Below are 19,432 nucleotides of genomic sequence, written 5' to 3' on the forward strand. Positions count from 1 at the left end.
AAAGAAATCTGAAAGGACAACTGTTCTCTGAGGTTTTTAAAATTGCTTGTTTAAATTCATATTTAAATGTAGTCTCTTTTTTTAAGTGCTGCTTTTTTGTGATCTTAAATGTTAGAGACATTGAAAACTAAAATTAATATAGCATGTCTATTTTATTCATATAAGGGCACAGGTATTTTGTGGGCCTTGAAATAGATAACAAGTGTAAACTTACAGCCCGGGACTAGAGACAGAATTTGCATCATCTGAACTGTTGTCTAATCAGAGATTCCACTCCTCCATAAACCTAACTGAAAAAAAAAAAAAAAAAAAAAAAAGACACATATGAGATGTTAATTATATCACTTTGTGCCCTGGAAGGTGCTGAGTCTGTTGGGAAGTGTACCTGGCAGAGGTGCTAGCTGAGACACTGGAAGCTGTTAAGGGGAAGAACGCTACTCTGGTAAGTTTTCTTATCTTGCCTTTAACACAACAGGGTCAAGATGATCAGTAACTGACGGAGCAGATGGCATGTTTTACATATGTTTGATTTGCTGTGACAATCAAGGAAATAATTCCCAAATGAAGAATGCTTCTTGGCGGGAGGGGGTTACCAGGTGCAGAGAGCATGCTCTACATTATCTTGTTCCACTTACCACGGTACCATACGTGATAGTTATGCAGGGAAGTATTACTGACCATTCTCTCCACCTACTTCTGGCTTGTCCTCATCTTAGTCTTTTCCTTGCAAGTATGAACTCCTAGCCATTTATCATGATCAACAAAGTATCCTATCACTATATATTCACAATTAATCTGTAATGGAGCTATCCTTACAGATGCCTTAATAAAGCCTAAAAAAGACTGATTCGTGCAGAAATGAGGCATTCTTGCCTAGGAAAAACACAAAAAGATGAAACCTAAGAAATCTGAGTTCTGATGGTGAATCTGGTGTAATCATGAAGCAAAACATTTTGGTGTTTTACTGCTTCTGTGTCATTTTAGTCAGTTAACAGGATATTTTCTTGATCAAAACTATGACTGTCTCATTAATTTGAATATGTAAGTAAAAGGCTTCTTTCCAAGGATATAAAAATCAAACCTAGTTAGAGATGGACTGCTTTTTCAGTTGTGCTACTCTATAGTGTATCTTGAAGGTTTTCTACAGATCTTAATGGAAATCTCTGCACACCACTGGGTGGAATGAAATGAGGTGAAATGCAGAAGGAAAGATGCACAGATATTTCTTTTAAAAACAGTCCAGTTCAGGTCTCTCTCAGGTAGGGACCAAAAGTTTTCCAACACATTGAAGGTATCCCACTTCGCAAATCACTTCAAAGGAGAAAATACAGTTTAGCAACTTAATACATGTCTAAGACATATTTTCAAAACCGATGCAACATGTTTCCCTGTATGTTTTCACAGTGGTTCATTTAACATTTAATCTCCTGCATTCCACATACACAAGTTGTAGGCTGCTTTTTCTGTATATCACTGACCTTTCATTGCCAAGATGACATAGTAATTTTTTCTAATTAAAACATTCCAGGTATTTTTATTCTCACAGCCTTTCATCCTTACTGTTTTCCAAAATGGATATTGTAATACAGCTTCCTTTAATCTGACTCCACACTAATTTTAATTATTTGGGGAGGAAGGGATTCTATCAAATGCTGCCAGAGATGCTTGTACTTTTATGTTTTGCCACTAAAATCTGAAACATGAGAATTTGGTTCAGCAAAGACAATATATGTGAGTATCTCCACAATCAATAAACTCTTGTCTTAAAAGCAAGGATGTATGTTAGTCCTCCTTAGTAGTTTCACATGTGATTAAAGCCTGACTTGTTTTAAAACCAAATTAATCAACTTTATAAAAGTCCATTTCTTGTTAATTATAATAGCATACCATTTCTCCCATTACTGGCCAAACCGAGTTTGAAGGACAGCTGACTCTAGTAATACCTGTGCATGCATCTGTAGGATAGGGCCAAATATATTGTGTCTAGCTCTAGATAAAATTGCATTTTAATACTAAAATGCTTTCCATTTCCTTGCAGGGTTAATGTTGTGTCTATCATGCTACCTATATAAGAAGAGATTAAAAAAAAAAAAAGAAAAAAAAAGTTGTTCTGTTCTACTCAGCGAAATACTACTTTTTCCAGCCAACATACTCTTAGCAAGATAAACCATGTAGTTTTAAAGATTACTCTGTTTAAATTTTCAAAACATTTTATTACTGTAAATGGAGTAACGTAGCTCTACGTTCAGTGTAATCAGGAGAAAAAAATGTAATGTTCCTCACTGGGAGATATTTAAGAGGTAATATATCTTTAAGTGTCTCCGCCTCTGAATCCACCCACTTCTTGATAGCTGCGGCAGTCTTGTTGACTCATAGAAGCCGTGTTCATACAATAGCCAGCAATGAGCAGTATTTTTCAGAGATTTTAAGAGCACACCTCCTGCTGTGTATTTTGCGTTCTAGCTTGCTGAGGTTGAAGGTGTATGAAAGAAACAGTTTTAAGTTTCTAAGATATTGCAAAAGATAGTTCCTCCTCTCATCCCGGAAAATCCTGACAGACCAGTTGGATACCTTTCAGGCCTTAACCAAGAACTTTATCTGCTTGTCCCACTGTCTTTCTTACAGTAGAAAGACCTAAGACACCCTTAAGAACTGAGAATCTGACTAATTTAAACAGATGGCTAATCCCAGTGCTGTCTGCAATGGACATCTACATCATCATCATCAGAAACAAAGCAACCTCTTAAAAAGTGGAATCTATAAGAAAAATGGAATTACTAAAGGAATGAAGGTAAGGTTTAATTGTTTACCCTAATTGCCTCAATATTGAAGACAAATACGTAGTTGCAATATTACTTAAGCTAGTTTTACGGCAGCCTTAGTCTCCATTGAACAGGTTGTATGGATTAGGCTTGTGTGTTAAGTTTTATAATCTTGGGACCTGAAGCTGCTTTTTTTCTATCATCTTAAACTGCAGTGAGAGTTGTGAATGTTCATGCAACATACTGTTGGTGCCAGGGACTAACTAGCCTCTAGTTCATCTCAAACACAACTGCACACTGAAATGTAGTGGTTTCCTTCTAAAGCTTAACCAATGGTGGAGTTGACTTTGTGATGTATTAATCACTAGTGGAAAGCTGTTTTATCAACTTAAAGTGTGTGTGGAGTGGTTTTTAAAGTGTGATTTATTGTTGTACAAGTATAACCAAAAAAATATAGGCAGGGGAAGCTGTCTTTTCTTGATGTTTACATTACTGCAGGGTTGGTTTAACTGATGCCTGTACTTTGCTGATGCCTGCTCTCCAGCCTTGTACTGCTTAAAATCCAAGACAGTTTACTTACTATTTTCTCAAGCTGTTCTCTTTGAAACTGGCACCTCCCATTTATGTGAATGTTTTGTGGAACAGTTGGCATGTAGCATCCTAAAGAATGAACCACAAAACCAAAGGTATGCTTTTGCCAAAAGAGCCCAAATCTTAAATGTTGTCTGTCTGTGATACCTGTTCTGACTGGGAACATACTATCTGTCTTGAAGTGTCCTAGCTCTGGATCTTGGTGTGATCATTAGTAGAAAGTCATGTAGTGACTAGAAAAAGGCTGGCTTTACAGTGTGGTGTGATGGTGAGAAGGGGATGGAGAAGGTTGCTTTTGGAGCCTGAGAGCTCACCTGACCATCCCTGTTGAAAGCTTTAGACGACGACTGTGTTGAGGGTTCTGGATTCCGCTGTTTTACAAATAAACTGCTATCATATCTTTCTCTAAATGGGGCTCTCACGCACCTAGGACTCTAATGAAGGCACGCCCAGTGTCATGCTTAATGATTGTCTGGCTTTAGGTGTCTCCCTTGGTGTGGGTGTTTCCTAATCATTGGCTTGTGTAGGATGAGGAAAGCAAAAAAGCTTGTGCAGTGACTGAAAAGTCCTTTCTTGGGATTTGCTTCCAGAAACCTAATCTAGCATCCTTTTATATATCACATATATCCCCTCATCATTTTATATATTAGCTATTTGCCCCAGTGATGCCTGAAATCCTTGCTTTCAGCTTGAGTGGCAAATTTCGAGGACTAAGCCTTGCCATTCAGTTATTGTTAACCTGCTGCAAATGAACTGTTTTGAAAGTAGTCGGCTCCCAGGAGGGGATTAATTAGGATTTCCTTCTTAATAGGAAAGACATGGCTAGAGAAGTAAAGTAGAATATTACTGAGGGTGAGCAAAAAGGAAACAAAGATTAGCCTGAAAGGGGTAGCAAAGAAATGAAGGAAATGTTAGTAGATGTACCTGCTAGATTAGTGAAGTTTACAAGCACCGTAGGGTTGGAGGAGAAGGAGTTTTACCCTGCCATGTGACACATGAAAGAAGCACTGAACCACTGGTAAATACCATCCATGGGTGAGGAAGTGGTGAGGAAGTGAAGCATTAGAAAGTTCAGGAGGCTTACCAAAGGCAGATTTGGTAAGTCTGGGTCTAGCACTGTGTTCCGAAATACATACCATTTCCCCTCTCTTCCTGCTTCAAACACAGATTGGGAAAGAAGGAAACAATAACAGACTAGAGTCCTGTATGAACCAGGAATCTCATTCCTGGTAGGAATCTCCCCATTCCTGTCTGGTCTGTTTCCCCGCCCCAGCTGCCTCACCCTGTTCAGTACTTATGCTTTATGCTATTTTACAGGAACAGATACTGTTCCTTCCTACCTGATCTGTTTACATGGCTTACTGCTGTAGGTGTGCAACTTCACACAGTCTTCCAGTGTGTTTATATCTGCACACAAAGTGTGCTTCCCATTTACAGATGGGATCTGAGGATCAGGGAGTATGGCAGCTGGGTGCACAAGGAAGCCTGTGCAGGAACCAGACCCAAGTTTGTCATGATTCCAGTCATTCTCCTCCTTTCCTTCTCTTTTGCTCTTTCTCCACCTTGCCCTGATTTCCCCTAACACTCTGACACACACCCACACACATGTATATGTACTTTACTGCCTATTCAGTAAATTAATTCACCATTAAACACCTTACATAGGAGGGGAAATATAGTGCTAGGACATTCAGGGGACGTGACTGGTGATGCTCGTTCTAGCACTTGAGACTTGTGGCAGTTCTGAAACTCTTGGGGTTAGTTACAGCTGTGTTACTTTGCATGGAGGGGAGGAGGGAGACGTGTTCTGGTTTGAGAGAGGCAACTGGTGGTACAGGGGCTGCAGCGAGGGCATGACACAATGAAGGCTTCTAAGCCAGGAACATGTAGCAATAGTTGCACACAATTGACTGACTGGAACATCAGGCTTTGCAGAAATCAGCTCCATAAACCTTTTTTGTCTAGGGAGCACACAGGAAGCACTGGCTTCAGGAAATGCTGGCTTTGGAAAGACTGCTTTTGAAAATACTGGTTCAGGAACAATGTGTTTTGCATCTTAATGATGTAAGAACATTTTGTGTGTCTGTGCGTGCATGACAGAAATAGAGAAGCAATTCTGATACAGCAAAACCCCCAGGTTTCCAAAGAAAGGATTTTGTCTAATGAGTTGGGGAAGGTAATTAGGGATGATCAAATGTGGGGGAGTAGGGAGGCTTTCTTTGCTCCTAGCAATCAGTGGCATACCAAGGATAGGAAAGGAGGTAGCTGAGTGATAAAGAAGCAGTGAAACATCCTACCAGAAGAGAAGCTGTTGCTTTTGGGGAAGAGATATACCACTTTGGGGTGGGAGTGCTTGTTTGAATAGATTCTGTGATTATTTTAAGTCTGACTCACTCAATTCTAGCTGATAGCACAGACTCCCGTGTTGTAATGGACACCAGGCCTAACCACAACCCCACAACCATGCTGCATTCTTGCTGCATTGGAAGTTGGGCCACAGTAAGACCTAAACTCTGGGAGGTGGGTCATGGGCCACGTCTTCCACTTCATTAGGGCTTGTAACATAGGCAGATGCTTTGTGTTCTTCCAGAACCTGTACCTGGACTTGCCTTTATCCAAAGCACAATTCAATAGTTAACTTATTTATGTAACTGTAGTAGCCAGGGAAAGGTATTTTCCTAGTGATGCTCTCTTCTGCTGTTATATTGCTGTTGATTGGGTGTCAATTGTAGGGCACATTGGATTTTTAAAACAATAAATATGTTTGTCCGGTGGAAACATTTTTTTCCTACAGTACACATGCAACAATTTTACTTCTTTGATAGATCATTCCCTTGGGTGCCTGAGAGAGCTTCCAAGACAGTATGAAGCTATTTGCAAATTCATTTTTTTCTGTTCTGCACTGAAAATGGCAGTAGCTTGCAAGAAACTTGCAGTGAACAAGACTACAGCCTTTTCCAGGGCTTTCAAGCTCCTTTCTGAAAGCAAAAAAGAGCCTGGGATGAGATCAAACCCAGTAATATCTGCCCCACTTATTTGATAGCCCAAAAATGTGATAGCCTCCAGCATTTGGAGGCTCTAAAATTTGGAAGATGACTATATTTATCCTCTGTCCTGTGACATCTGGACCTCCTCCTAACTGTTCTGCTCTGCTATTGATTCAATACTCCAGCATCTAGTCTCAGTCCCTTCCATGCTTTTGGCTCCCCTGCTTTTCTTCCTTTCCCTTCTGCACTACAATGTCACTTACTTCCCAATGAAGATCTTAAAGAAAACATTGATTGTTTAAAAATAGAGTCATGAAAGGAATATGCCATGCAACTGTTGTCACAGGAATCATTTTCTTGTATGTTGTAAATGCCCCCTGTAATTTCTTTGTGCTCTGTCCTCTCACATATATACATAGCACTTACTTCATGTGCTTTTGCAGCAGTTAGTGTAACTGGGACATTTTGGACGCAAACTCAATATAAATGTTAATGAGTGCTGCAGGAAAAAAAAAATAAGCTAATTGCCACAATTAGAGTCATGCGATAAGGCTTATTAATAAGAGAAGAGAAAGAAGGGAGGGTTAAGGTTGATCAGACTACAGCCTTTCCAAATGTTTGCAGCCTCTGCTATGCAACCATAATGATCTACCACCAGAATCATTTTTTTTCTGAAATATCTTCATTTTTTGGTGTTGCTTCGTGTAAAAACAAACTGAAAGTGGACTTTGCTGGACCCAAGCTTTTTCACCTGCAGCACCTAAGCCTTTTGGGCCTGTTCCATTGTGCATGTATTAGTGGAAAGTGCAATCCCCATAAGCCCTCTGGGTTTCATAGCTATAGTGACAACAGGAAGATATTGAGAATTGGTTTTCAGACTTCTCTACCAATTACTACACCTGTTGCTTCAGCTGCACCACAGATATGACCTCTTCATCCTCAGTTCCTGCCTTCTCTTCTCCTTGGTTTCGAGCCCCAGAAATTTGTTGCTTTGCACCAGCACTCTCAGCTAATAATCACAGGTCTCAGATCCACACCCTTGTTACTGTCATCTACCTTGCTATGTGATGAGCTCAATGCATTGGAAGCAGGAAATGTTGAAGACGTCTTTCCACAAACTGAGATGTGACCAGTGTGTAGGTACAGGTTACAGGCAACAAGTCTTTTAGTAATGCTTTGAGTTTGTTTCATGAGACTTTACATGCAAGGCTAGAGATTTTTCACATTGGACAATAAGTAAGTTTCCAGTAGGGGTGGAGTCACTACCTTGTTAACACCTGGAAGTTTAAGCCCTAACAAAAATAGCATGCATTGATTTGCTTTGGCTTGAAAGACCTAGTATGTCAGGTGTTTAAGGACAACCTCCTCTCAGCACAAGAACAGCTCATCATTGTACTCTTGAAAACAAGTAAATGTATCAGGAGACTGGCTTAGCTAACCAGATAACCCATGATGGAGCTCCAGTGCAAAAAAGTGGTATACAAGAGTAGAAACAGGAATGGGCTATGAAAGAGGAATTTTGAAACATTGCAGTGTCATGTAGGCATGGTGTTAGGAAAGCCAAAGCTCACCTGGAGTCGACATTTGCAAGGGACATCAAGGGAAGCAAGAAGATCTTTCACTGCTACATTAGTAGTAAATGAATAAACATGGAAAATGTGGCCCATTGCTGAATGGGGTGGTTGATTTAGTGACTGCAGAGGCAGGTGAGGCTGAAGTACTCCATGCTTTATTTGCCTCAGTTTTCACCAACAGTCTTCCAAGCCTCTGTGTCATCAAACTACCAGTAGTGGAAGCAGACTGAGTCATGGATCTCTTGAGAAATCTCAACCTATACAAGTGCATAGGACCAGAAGGGAAGCATCCAAGTGTGTTAGCTGATGTCATAGTGGTATCACACACTATGATCTTTGAAAGGTCATGGATATCAAAGGAGTTCCCTGATAACTTAAGAAAGGCAAATGTTCCACCTGTCTTCAAAAGACAGATCATTTCTAGCAAAGGTTGTTTCTGAGAGCATAGAGAAGAAGGTGATTGAGAATAGCAAGCATGGATGTACCAAAGATAAATTATGACTGATTGTCTTCTATGATGAAGTGACTAGATTTGTGAATGAGGGGAGAGTGACGAATGTCATCTACCTTGACTTTAGAAATACTGTCCTCATATGCTACTTGGGACATTACGGTCTCGACGGGTAGACTGCTATATGGGTTAATAACTGGCTGGATCATTGGGGTCAAAGGGTGGTGGTTAATGGTTTATACTTTGCCTGGAGGCTAGAGAGGTTTCATATATGGGAGAAAAAAAAAAATCAAGATGTAGATAACAGCACTGGGACATGTTTCTCTGGAGCCTCCATCATGGAGACTTTCAGGACCCATCCGGGCAAAACCCTGAGCACCCTGCTGGGAATTGGTGTTGACCTGCCTTTGAACACGAGGATGAATCAGAGACTGGGTGGGCCTGCAGCTGGTCTAAGTGAGTCTGTGACCCTTTAGTGTAAGGAGGCAGCATTTCTCTGGTGGGAGTCAGCTGCAGTGATCTAAAAATGGGCAGAATTGATGGAGAAACCCAGTAGGGTTTCTGTGGGTAATTACCTGGCAAGCAGCTTATTCTTGCTCAGTAGAGATAATTAGTAAAAGAAAGCCATGAAGTGGCTACTCCCATTGCCAGTCTACTTATGTCCCTTCAGCATGAGAATTAATCACCTTTGCAAGCTGTGTCAGTCTAGCTTTCAGAAACAAGTAAGGTAATACGCATTTTCTACCTGCTATGTCAGTGAGGGATGTAGGTGGCTGCCTTCCATTGCAGAAGCAATTTCATGAATATAATGGGCAGAATGATAAGATAATGGCTGCTTAGGGACTGTCTGGGTCTCTGTGTGAACTGGCACAAGCAGGGTGCAGGAACAACCACAAAACCACAGATGAAATGCGGAGTAAATTTTTTTTTTTGTTACCTCACCAACCAGGGGATCCCCAAAGCAGCACCCAGGAAGAGGCACACAAGCGGGGACGCAGGCACCAGGGGGCTTGGTCCTGCTAGAGGATCACTGAACCTGCTGTTTTCACCTGTATTTCAGGGCTTCGCGCAGGCGTAGTTTACCACTGTGCTTTGATCTTTCCCACAGCAGGGCAGGAATCTCAAGCATGTTCGATAGGGTACCTCCAAGTCTATCACAGGCCTATGTTATTGAAACACAGATGTTCTACTTGTCCAACACACTAGGCTAAACAATAATTAGTATGGTGTATGTGTTTTTCTACACCTCAGCTGCAGGTCACTTGAGTGTGTTTATAATCCTCCTTGACAGTCTTCCGTTATTTTACCACGCTCCACCCCCTCACTCAAGGGACCACTTCCGCTGGGGCTGGCAAAGCTGGAGGTGTCCGTTTGGGCTTGTGGGGTGTAGGGCAGGGTAGTTTACAGAGGCATATAGAAAAAGGAATAAACATATCTATATAATAATGCTTTGAATCAGGTGTTCCACTCGTCCTGTCAGAGGATTAAACCACTCAGCCAGCCAGGCACCAGCAGTAGATTGTTTCATTTGATGCATTAAGTCCTGGAGATGTTGAATGGTGTCTTCTATGCTGGCTGATTCATAAGTTATGTTGAAGCAACATATGCCTTCAAAATTGGAGTAGTGTTTATGGTGTCAAAGAAGGAGATAGCCCACCACCAATTGATTGTATAATGTTCTTTGGCGTATAGCTGTTACCTACTTGGAAAAAATAACAATGAGGAACGTTAATATCAAAAGCATTTAGCATAGCATAATACTGTAATACAGCTACTGGGGTTGGCATGCCAATTGAACACATTGTCAAAAGATCTGCAGCCATTAATCCTCTTTCAATACAAAGGGCAGATGTGTTAGTTACAGTACAGGCCAAACGGATCCAAGTAGTTACATGTTGATCTCTCAGAACTGTGTCCAGGGCATGTGCCTGTAGTACGAGACTACAAAGCACAACAAGCCAACCTTTGATAAGGGAAGAAAACAGGAGTGTCATCTATTTGTAGTAATACATATGCTGTTGCTCCAGGTCCTTCAGCTAATATCACTCCGGGTTTGATAACCTGTTGTGGGGTAATTGCCAACACAGATTGAAGAGCTATGGGCTTGCACTTTTTCAGATTGAACTTCAATTCAATGTTAGGTTTGCAACACCAATAACACTGTTCCAATGCTATCTCCACTAGATAAGGCACAGGCATTTGTCAAAGATACCTGAAATACAAGAACTCAAGAATCTGATATCAACAGAGGATGTAAAATAAGAGGAGAAGTTGGGGTACAGAACCATATGGTATTCTCAGGGGTTATTACATGAATCTTCACATCTAGACTAATAGGTCGCAGTCCCACCATGCAATGCATTGGTGTAAATGATTCCATTTGCCCTGGAGTTAATATTTTGGGAGAGATACCATCTGGAAGAATTTCAATCCTCACCATGTTTTGTACTGGAGGTGTTGTAATATGATCATAGGGTGTTTGATTATGAATATTTTGCCTGTTTAACAAAAAGACTGCTTTAGAAAGATGCAAACTCCAGTGTTGTAAAGTTTTAGTACTGGTTAGCTTGTTTAATCGTTCTTTCAACATCCCATTCATTCTTTCAATCAATTAGCTTGGGGATGGTAGGCAACGTGGAATATCCAATCTGTCCCTAGCTCTTGAGCCCAATCTTGAACATTACGTCCAGTAAAGTGTGTTCCTTGGTTACTTTGTATTTGGTGAGGAGATCTGTATTGATGAATGAGTTGTTCTAATGCTTCAGTTGTGCTATGTTGATTAGCATATTTGGTGGGTTTAGGAAAAAACAGTCCTGACACTGTATCCACAGAAGTGAATATATATCGCCACCCCCTCAACAGGGGCAGGGGACCCATGTAATCAACCTGCCAGGTATTCAAGGCCCACTGACCCTGTTTTATCTTTCCCTGTGGCCTATATAATGACCTTAATTATAGCTGCATACAAATAGTACAATTATGTGCACATACTTAATAAATACGTAATGGCTATCAAAAAGAAAGCATTAGCAAGATCTGTCACCACCTTCCAGGGTTGTAAATTTTTGCTGATTTTTTCTATAAGAGTAACCGTGTATGGTACTGTAACTGCAAGTGGCGGGGGGGGGGGGGTGACTTTATTCAATTCTCTATAATCTACAGTCATTCTCCAAGTGCTGTCTCATTTTTGAACATGCCAAATAGGATTATTAAAAGCAGTCATGGTTTCCTTAATGATTCCCACTAGCTGAAGTGTCTGAATGGTTTGAGTAATTTCTTCCTTCCCCCCCCAGAACACGATATTGTTTTACAGTTACCACCTTGGCAGGCACAGGCAGCACAACAGGATCCAGCTTTGGGAATCCACCACACAAGACAATTACAGATCGAATAGCAAATCCCTTTTGCGAAGTCCCAAAGCAGAAGTAACTATTTAAAGTTTCACCCGTTCGTCCTGCCAACACATCAATACCCAAGATATATTCTTTAACTGAGGCAACACCGTTAACATTGTTAACACTGTTGTGGTAAATGGAGTGGCATTTCCTATTATTAAGGTAACCTTAGCTCAGAGGGTAGGGGTCAGATTTCTCACCAGTCACATATCTGTGATGTGGCTGCTTTATTATCAATATTACTATGTAATAGAGTAACCTCAGCTCCAGTATCTACCAGAGCTAACACATGTAAAATCCCCCAAGACCACCACTTTATAGTTAAAGTAACATAAGGGTGTCAGTCCCCCTCATGATAAAAGGCTACAGTGGCAGCAATTTTCAGGGACCTGCCAAACCTTCATTTCTGCTGTTTTGGCATTTGCCAGGTAGTGCCTTGCCTTGAGGTGGCAGGCAGGCGTGAAGGGTGGGCACAGAGTTGGTGGTGGGGCCAGGGGCAGTGGGCTGGCTTGCATAGGCACTAACTTTTGCCATTGGCAAAACATTTCTGATGTTGTAATCCCATTTATTTCTGATCATGGGACACTGGCTTGTACACGATCATTCCACAACTGTTTCCTCATCACCTATGATGTAACTCCTTTTGGTTTTGCCAGTTTTCCTTTATTCACCACCCACACAGGTGGTCCCCAAATCAACGCATGAGCCATTGCTGTTATCAAAATGTTCCCAGGTACATCCAAGTAAGATGATAAGCAGTACAGCAAGCAGCAAAAGCAACAAGCAGCCACTAACGAGCACTAGACTCTAACATACAGTAAGGCAAGCAAGGCCCATGGCAAGCGCAGAAGCCTGCCAATTAACAGCTAAACAGCAATAACAACTATAAATTTCATCTAGCACATTCTAATCAAATCTATCATTATCTTGAACTCTTCATGGCCCACGTCGGGCACCAAAAAGGACTGTCGTGGTTTAACCCTGGCCTGTAACTAAGCACCACACAACCACTCACTCACTCCCCCGCTCCATTTATTAGCAATATGTGCTATCAACTGTTCTACAGTATCTTGCAGCCCATGGCACTGCTTTGCTTCAGTAATAATTACTTCTTGCGTGATCGTCTTTGCATCTTGTAAAGTGCCAACTTCGTTTTCCAATTTTCTCATTTTACTCTGTAATGCAACAACTTCACAGTCAAGACCTCTAAGACCGGTAACTAATAACCATCTCAATCTCCCCGTTAACTTACGAGAAGAATCCAATGCCACTTTTCATGGCAATCCATGCATAGCTGTTTCAATTGTCTGGGGGGTAACAACCACCCCATCATCTATTTCAGGTCATGCTTCTGGCGGAGCCCATGTAGCCAGGAAAGTAGCCATGAGGGTCCACCACTCAGTACTGGGCCATCCTGGAATACAGGGAGTCACCATCGTGGCATCTCCAGTCCCCAACTTTTTTGCCAGCTATGGCATGGCTGTTCCTGGATCCTCTTGACTATGCCAGATGGGTAAGCCAGCACAGGCAGGATGCAGAAACAACCACAAAACCACAGATGAAATGCAGAGTAAATTTTTCTTTTTGTTACCTCACCAACCAGGGGATCCCCAAAGCAGCACCCAGGAAGAGGCACACAAGCGGGGACGCAGGCACCAGGGGGCTTGGTCCTGCTAGAGGATCACTGAACCTGCTGTTTTCACCTGTATTTCAGGGCTTCGCGCAGGCGTAGTTTACCACTGTACTTTGATCTTTCCCACAGCAGGGCAGGAATCTCAAGCATGTTCGATAGGGTACCTCCAAGTCTATCACAGGCCTATGTTATTGAAACACAGATGTTCTACTTGTCCAACACACTAGGCTAAACAATAATTAGTATGGTGTATGTGTTTTTCTACACCTCAGCTGCAGGTCACTTGAGCGTGTTTATAATCCTTCTTGACAATCTTCCCTTATTTTTCCACAGTCTCTATAAAACCTGAATTTTCGCCAAAGTAATGGTTAACATCATGCTGCCTCTCACAGCTTGCTGTTGCAAGTGTGCAGTAGTGATTCAAATCCTGTTTTATAGGGTACTAGACAACCATAAAGATCCCTTAATTTATCATGATATGCAGGTCTGTTTCTGCCGCCAACAGACATATGAACTCTCTCATGGATTATTATTTTTTAATTTCTTTTTAAAGAAAATTACCTTTTGTTGTGGCTAGGACTGTGGCATTAACCAGCAAAACAGGAAATTAAATTTCCCTACAATGACCAGTGGCTCAGCCAGAGAATTTCTGCCATTCCTGGCAGCTAATTTTTCCACAGAAAACACTTTCAGAAAGCAACCAAGCCAGAAGTTTTGTAAGACTATTGTCTGAGAGAGTTTTCCTTATAGGATGGATGTTGAATTGGGAAGAAAAATGTCATTTAAGGAGAAGAGCAGGCAGCAGGAACCAGCAGTATTGCGTGCCAAACTGAAGAGGAGCTGGACTGTTTCGCACTTTAGGATGTATTGATTCAGCCAGATACCTAGAGCATTCAGTGAGATACCTTTAGTATAAAACTGCAAGGTGAAGAGCTGACTTCCCACGACAGACACCATCTATGTGCACCCATGTCTTCAGCACAAAGTAATGTTTAACCTGTTTGGGCCAGGCGACTTTCTTCCTCCTGAAGTATTTTGAAATTCTGGGAGAACATCCAGTGTAACACAGCAAAGCCTTGTCCATTCTGATCATCTCAGTCTTTGGAAATTACTCAGCTGTATCCTTTCCTTCATTTGCTTGGCCAAACACAGGCTTTGCTATGCGCTCTGTCATTTCCCCCGCTGCCTAGAAATCTGCTTTTCCCCCTCAGCCTACCAAGAAGTGAGGATTTATTCACTTAGCAACAGGAAAGACAAATCTGTGGTGAGGAGCTGAGACTCGTAGCCATTTCAGCTGACATCATGCTGTACTCTGCTTCCTCCAGTAACTTCCATTTGAGTTTCTGCTTCCCTGTCGCTGCTGATGATTCATGTGGTCTGAAGAGCTGCCATATATCCCTTTCTGTGACTCACATATAGCTATCTGAGACTTCAATCTGGCTAATCTTCTCACAGTCGCAAAGCTGTCAGCCTACACGTGGAATCACAGCAGCCATTTGTATGTTCTTGAGTTTCTTGAGGCTATTCTGTAAGAAAGTGCCTCAGTCCGTCCCTGTATTTCAATTTCCTGTCCATTCCTTGTGCCTCCACAAACCTTTGTGTTTGTCTTCTGAAAGGAACATTTCTCTTTCTGTAGTCCCCAGGTTGCACTTCCTGAAGGTGAAGGTAGCTGCGATCAGGCATTTGTGCACACTATTGTAGGGCAGATCTGTAAAGATCACCCAAGCTACTGCCTGGAGACGGCAGGATACAGATGTTTTCACCCAGTCCTAGCAGCCATGTGTCAGTGACTAATGATTTCGACAGGAACCTTGGAGGCCAGGGAATATAACTTGAGAAATAATTTTAAGACCACCCATGCTTGTCACATTGTACCTCATTGTAAGCTGTTCCCTGAAAGAATCCCAGCCCTGTGATCTGATCAAATATATTTCCTACTTGGGCCACCTGCTGATCAGCCTCAAAGTTTCAGGTGCTACACAAACACCAACACCAAACAACGAAAAAATTTAAAGTGAATGAGCTTTTGTTGAAGGCATTTCATGGTCCAAGAAAGCATTTGAAAATTCAATATATTTTCCCAGCTTTTTAAGATCATATTCATGTAAGTTCATGAGTTTGAGCTTTTGAACCTCCAGCAATCTATTGACAGCAGGCATGCTCAAAGGGAACGTTTTACTTTGGCACAAAAATACATGTCTGCATGTCTTTTTATGTTGTATCTTCTTTATATAAGGCATTGCTTTCCTGTGCAATTTTTTCCTTGCATCATTGTTATATAAACAAGATTTTTTGTTTGCATATGTGGGTGGTAAGATTGTTTGAGAGTTTCTAGCAGGTACCAGGGTGTGTTAATCCCGTAGGAGGAAATCTTCTTGGTTTTTTGTTGTTTTGTTTTGATCACAGAGGAAGCAAACCCTGTTCAAACTGTTTTTATGCAATCTCCACCCCTTTTACTCTCTTCTAATTGCAATCATCCTTCACCTATGGACCATCATCCCTGGGGTTTTTTTCACTTGTTTTAGGTTATAAAAGAACCAATAGTGAGATTTTTATAAGCCTTTTAAGTATTGGGTTGGTGCACCTGTCTATGAATATACAAGGGCTGTTACAAAGAAGATTCTGCTTTGTGTGTGTGTACAGTCCAGTTTCATCCCAGGTTCAGAAATATGAAATTACTTTATCAAATAATCTAGGAAGAATCCCACATGGGTGGAACTTGTCTATTAGTAATTTTTGGCTTTCAATACATTTCTTAACAGTGTGTCTTCAAGTTGAACTCAGAACCTTTGTTTCTAAAATCTAATTCTTACCCATAACCAAGCAGGAACAAGTACAGATTCCAAAACAAAAAATGAGCATTTACTAAAATCTACATCTTTTAAAGAAAAAAGTTAACATTTTTGTTTTTCATTCTGTGACAAGTATGCTGCTGATATATGATAAGTATAATTGCTTGTTCTTAAAATCTACACATGGTTTCAGGGGATAGAAAGCTTATCAAGTCTGTAATCTATCTTTATTTTCAGATGTATATTAATGGAACTGGTATGTTGACGTGCAGTATGTGAAATGTTGGATACGCTGTGTGCATTAATAAGACTTGGCAAAATAATTATGAGTAAGTTTGCGTTCGGAGACAGGAGATGTGCTCTGGGAACTGAATAAAATTCAGTTTCACTTTGGGTTAAACCTTTTGTCCCAGGAAAGGTGTAATTTATTGCATCCCTGAAAAGGAATTAATTGGCCTCCTCACATCTCTTGCTCACCAGTGAAAGCTAACAAAATAAAATCCAGCAAAAGATGACTGTCTTTAACCAAAGATGTACAGGATCAAGAAGGGCTGCAAGGAAGCTGTCCTTTTTTTGTATGTCTATTGTAAGGATGGATAGCTGAGCAGGCTGGCCCCAAAATCCTGGCCCTTGGGCATTGGTGCTCAGTGTAGAAACCCTGCAGAGGACTTGTTGTTACAGCAGCAGTTTTCAGCATAAAGTAATGTCTACAAGATCCTTCCATATCTCTCCATGTACAATGTCTTCTCAAGCACACAGGTTCCCCTGTCCATTTCCAACAAGCTTTTCTCTGCACTTCATTATTGTCTTGGCTCTTCCTAAATTTCTCTTGTGACAAGAGAAATGTCTTCTCTTTATTGTCTTACTATGTAAAGGAAGTCTTGTCATCACCTGTTTGATTTGGTAAAGAAATCACTGTGGCTTTTGCATTAGAGAGCCATCTCTGGAGGTTATGCAAGAGTGAAAGTCAACACTCTCTGCTAGTAATGAACAAGACGGCGTTACCAAGCATGACAAATCAAAAATGGAGCTCTGTCAGCTTCCATCTCACCCCCAACCCAAAGTATCAATTAATTGATGCTTTTGAAAACATTGGCATGAGCTGCTTTATGCTTTCAGCACAGCATAATTAAATCAAGCAAATCAGAAGGTAAAAATTAGCTTTGCCCATCAATATGTGGAAAATACTTTAAAATTTGCAGAGATGAGGTACTATTAGTAATTTTTTATATCTGTGATTCAGTATAACTGAAGACCTTTTGAAAACTTGTCTCATGGGCTGAGAATTACATGGGTTTATGTAAGTGAAGTGAAGCATGGTTTTTTTGGATTTTGTCAGTATTATTATCAGAGACTTTGGCTTTTTTGACTCTGTCAGTATGTACCTGATGAGAAACAAAGCGTTGTAATCCTGTGATTTTGTTTTAAAGATGTTAACGTTTACAGGAAACAAAATTTCATTCAATGACAAGTTATGCAGATTCTTAAAACATCAGGTAGGCACGCTTATTTTTATTCCCTGCTGAACACTTTATAGGTGTCAAAAATGCATGTAGTTAGGGAAGGCGAGTGTTGTGTGAGGGGAAAAGAAGAATCACCTCCATAGTTTGTTCTTTCAGCATGGTAGCATTATACAATCTTGGTTGGTTGGTTTCCTATAGGAACAAGACTTATTTAGTGATACTATCTGTCTGTCAGCTCCTTAACAACTTGTGAACTAGTCAGCCATCTTCAGTCAGATTTGACAAAGGCGTATCATCAACTCTTTCCTTTAAGTAGGCAGCTGGGCACAGGAGAAAAGGTCTGCACATTCCCTGTTGAAAGAGAAGCTGTAGTGTGAACTCATTCGTCCAGTACCCTGGAGAATCTGCAGTAGAAAGGAGATTTGGTCTACATCCCAAATAGGAAGGAAGTTTCTGTCAGTGTGTTGCTTTATTTGACCCCAAAGTCAGTCAACATGCAACACATGTAGAAACCCAGAATTTATTATTCCCAGAGTTCACAGTGCTCTGTTTACTTCTGCTCTAACTCATTTCTGCATGGTGCGTATCTTATCATTGCATTTCTCTGGAATTTATTTAGTCTGTAAACTTTCTGAGAGAAAGACTTTATTTTCTGTCCTCTTCTTGTAAAATACTTGGTACACATAGGAGCAGTATCTTTTAAGTGTACCTTCATTCACAGGAGTTTTCATCAAAGTCTTCCCACTTTTTCAAATATCAGTGATTTGTTATCAGTATTGTGTAAAGCAGTTGACCTATCTCCTGTTCTAGTTGCTGCTAGTAAGTCTGGATAGAAAAGTGTATCTTGGTCTCATTTCTCATGGGACATTTCTCCTCTACCAGTCTATCTACAGAGGAAACTTGAGTTCAAGTTAAATGTTATGCTTACTGTTTTGCAGTAGTTCAATTCTAATTCAGTCATGCATCAGTTCTTCATCTTCAGAGGACATTGATCCAAAGGTGAGCAGATTCAGACTCACCATTGTCATCTGGCTGGTGTTTAGCCATTTCACAAAGGCTGCATGACTTCAGTTCACCTCCTGTTAATCAAGTATCTCACCTACTCAGCAACGGCTTTCTAGTGGGAGCTGTGTTTCGGGATGTCAGCATAAAGACAGAAATGGAACAGATGCAAACCTCTCATTCTGTGACAGGTAATTTCTGTAAGCTTGCGCTGAAGGTTGAATGGTTAGACATTTTAGAGAGCTTTGACTACTTCCTTGAGATTTAGGTGATCATAATTAGAATATTTTGTTTTTCAGGGCTACGCACAGAATAACTTGAATAGCGTGGAAAGCCTGTTAAAGAGCTTTTAACCAGATATCCAAGAAAGGCTTCGGCCTCAAAAATGTAGTTTAAAAGACTGGCAGAGGACGGTTTGAGGGTTCTTTAGTTTTCTTGTTGTTTTGAGTGATGCTTCACTGGGGAAGCTAATTAAAATATCTCTGCACCCTGACACTTCTCAGTAAGTAATCACCATGGTTGACTGACAATAATTTGTTTGCAGACTTCACTGTTTGCTGCTTATTCCTATCTTCCTTTTTTTCCAGCCCTGTACACCTTCCTGGCTTATGGCTAACATTTCAAGGCTACATGTAGTCACTGTTGCACAGTGTGTTGCATTCTTGGCTGTGCTGCGTGCCCACTTAGCTCTGTGGCCAAAAAACCCAGCCATTTTCCACAGGACTCACACAGGGTTTGCAATGCAATATTTCAACAGACATATGAGAGATGGGCATCGATCA

At 40.9% G+C, this 19,432-nt stretch overlaps 1 protein-coding gene across 3 annotated transcripts in view; it reads left to right on the forward strand.

Annotated features, from left to right (window-relative positions):
• The first annotated feature begins 334 nt into the window (after nt 1-334).
• Nucleotides 335-19,432, forward strand: part of SPTLC3 (serine palmitoyltransferase long chain base subunit 3) — a 91,888-nt gene continuing 72,790 nt past the window's right edge. Inside the window, exons 1-2 of one of the 3 annotated variants that reach the window (XM_052784103.1) lie at nt 335-442; nt 2,626-2,791. In XM_052784103.1, the coding sequence (XP_052640063.1) occupies nt 2,678-2,791 (114 nt within the window). In that variant the 5' untranslated portion in view covers nt 335-442; nt 2,626-2,677. Of the gene's footprint in view, nt 443-2,311; nt 2,792-19,432 lie in introns of those variants that run through there. The other 2 variants (XM_052784104.1, XM_052784102.1) reach the window with 2 other exon arrangements.

This window comes from Harpia harpyja, chromosome 4, assembly GCF_026419915.1.
Source record: "Harpia harpyja isolate bHarHar1 chromosome 4, bHarHar1 primary haplotype, whole genome shotgun sequence".
NCBI classification, from domain to species: domain Eukaryota; kingdom Metazoa; phylum Chordata; class Aves; order Accipitriformes; family Accipitridae; genus Harpia; species Harpia harpyja.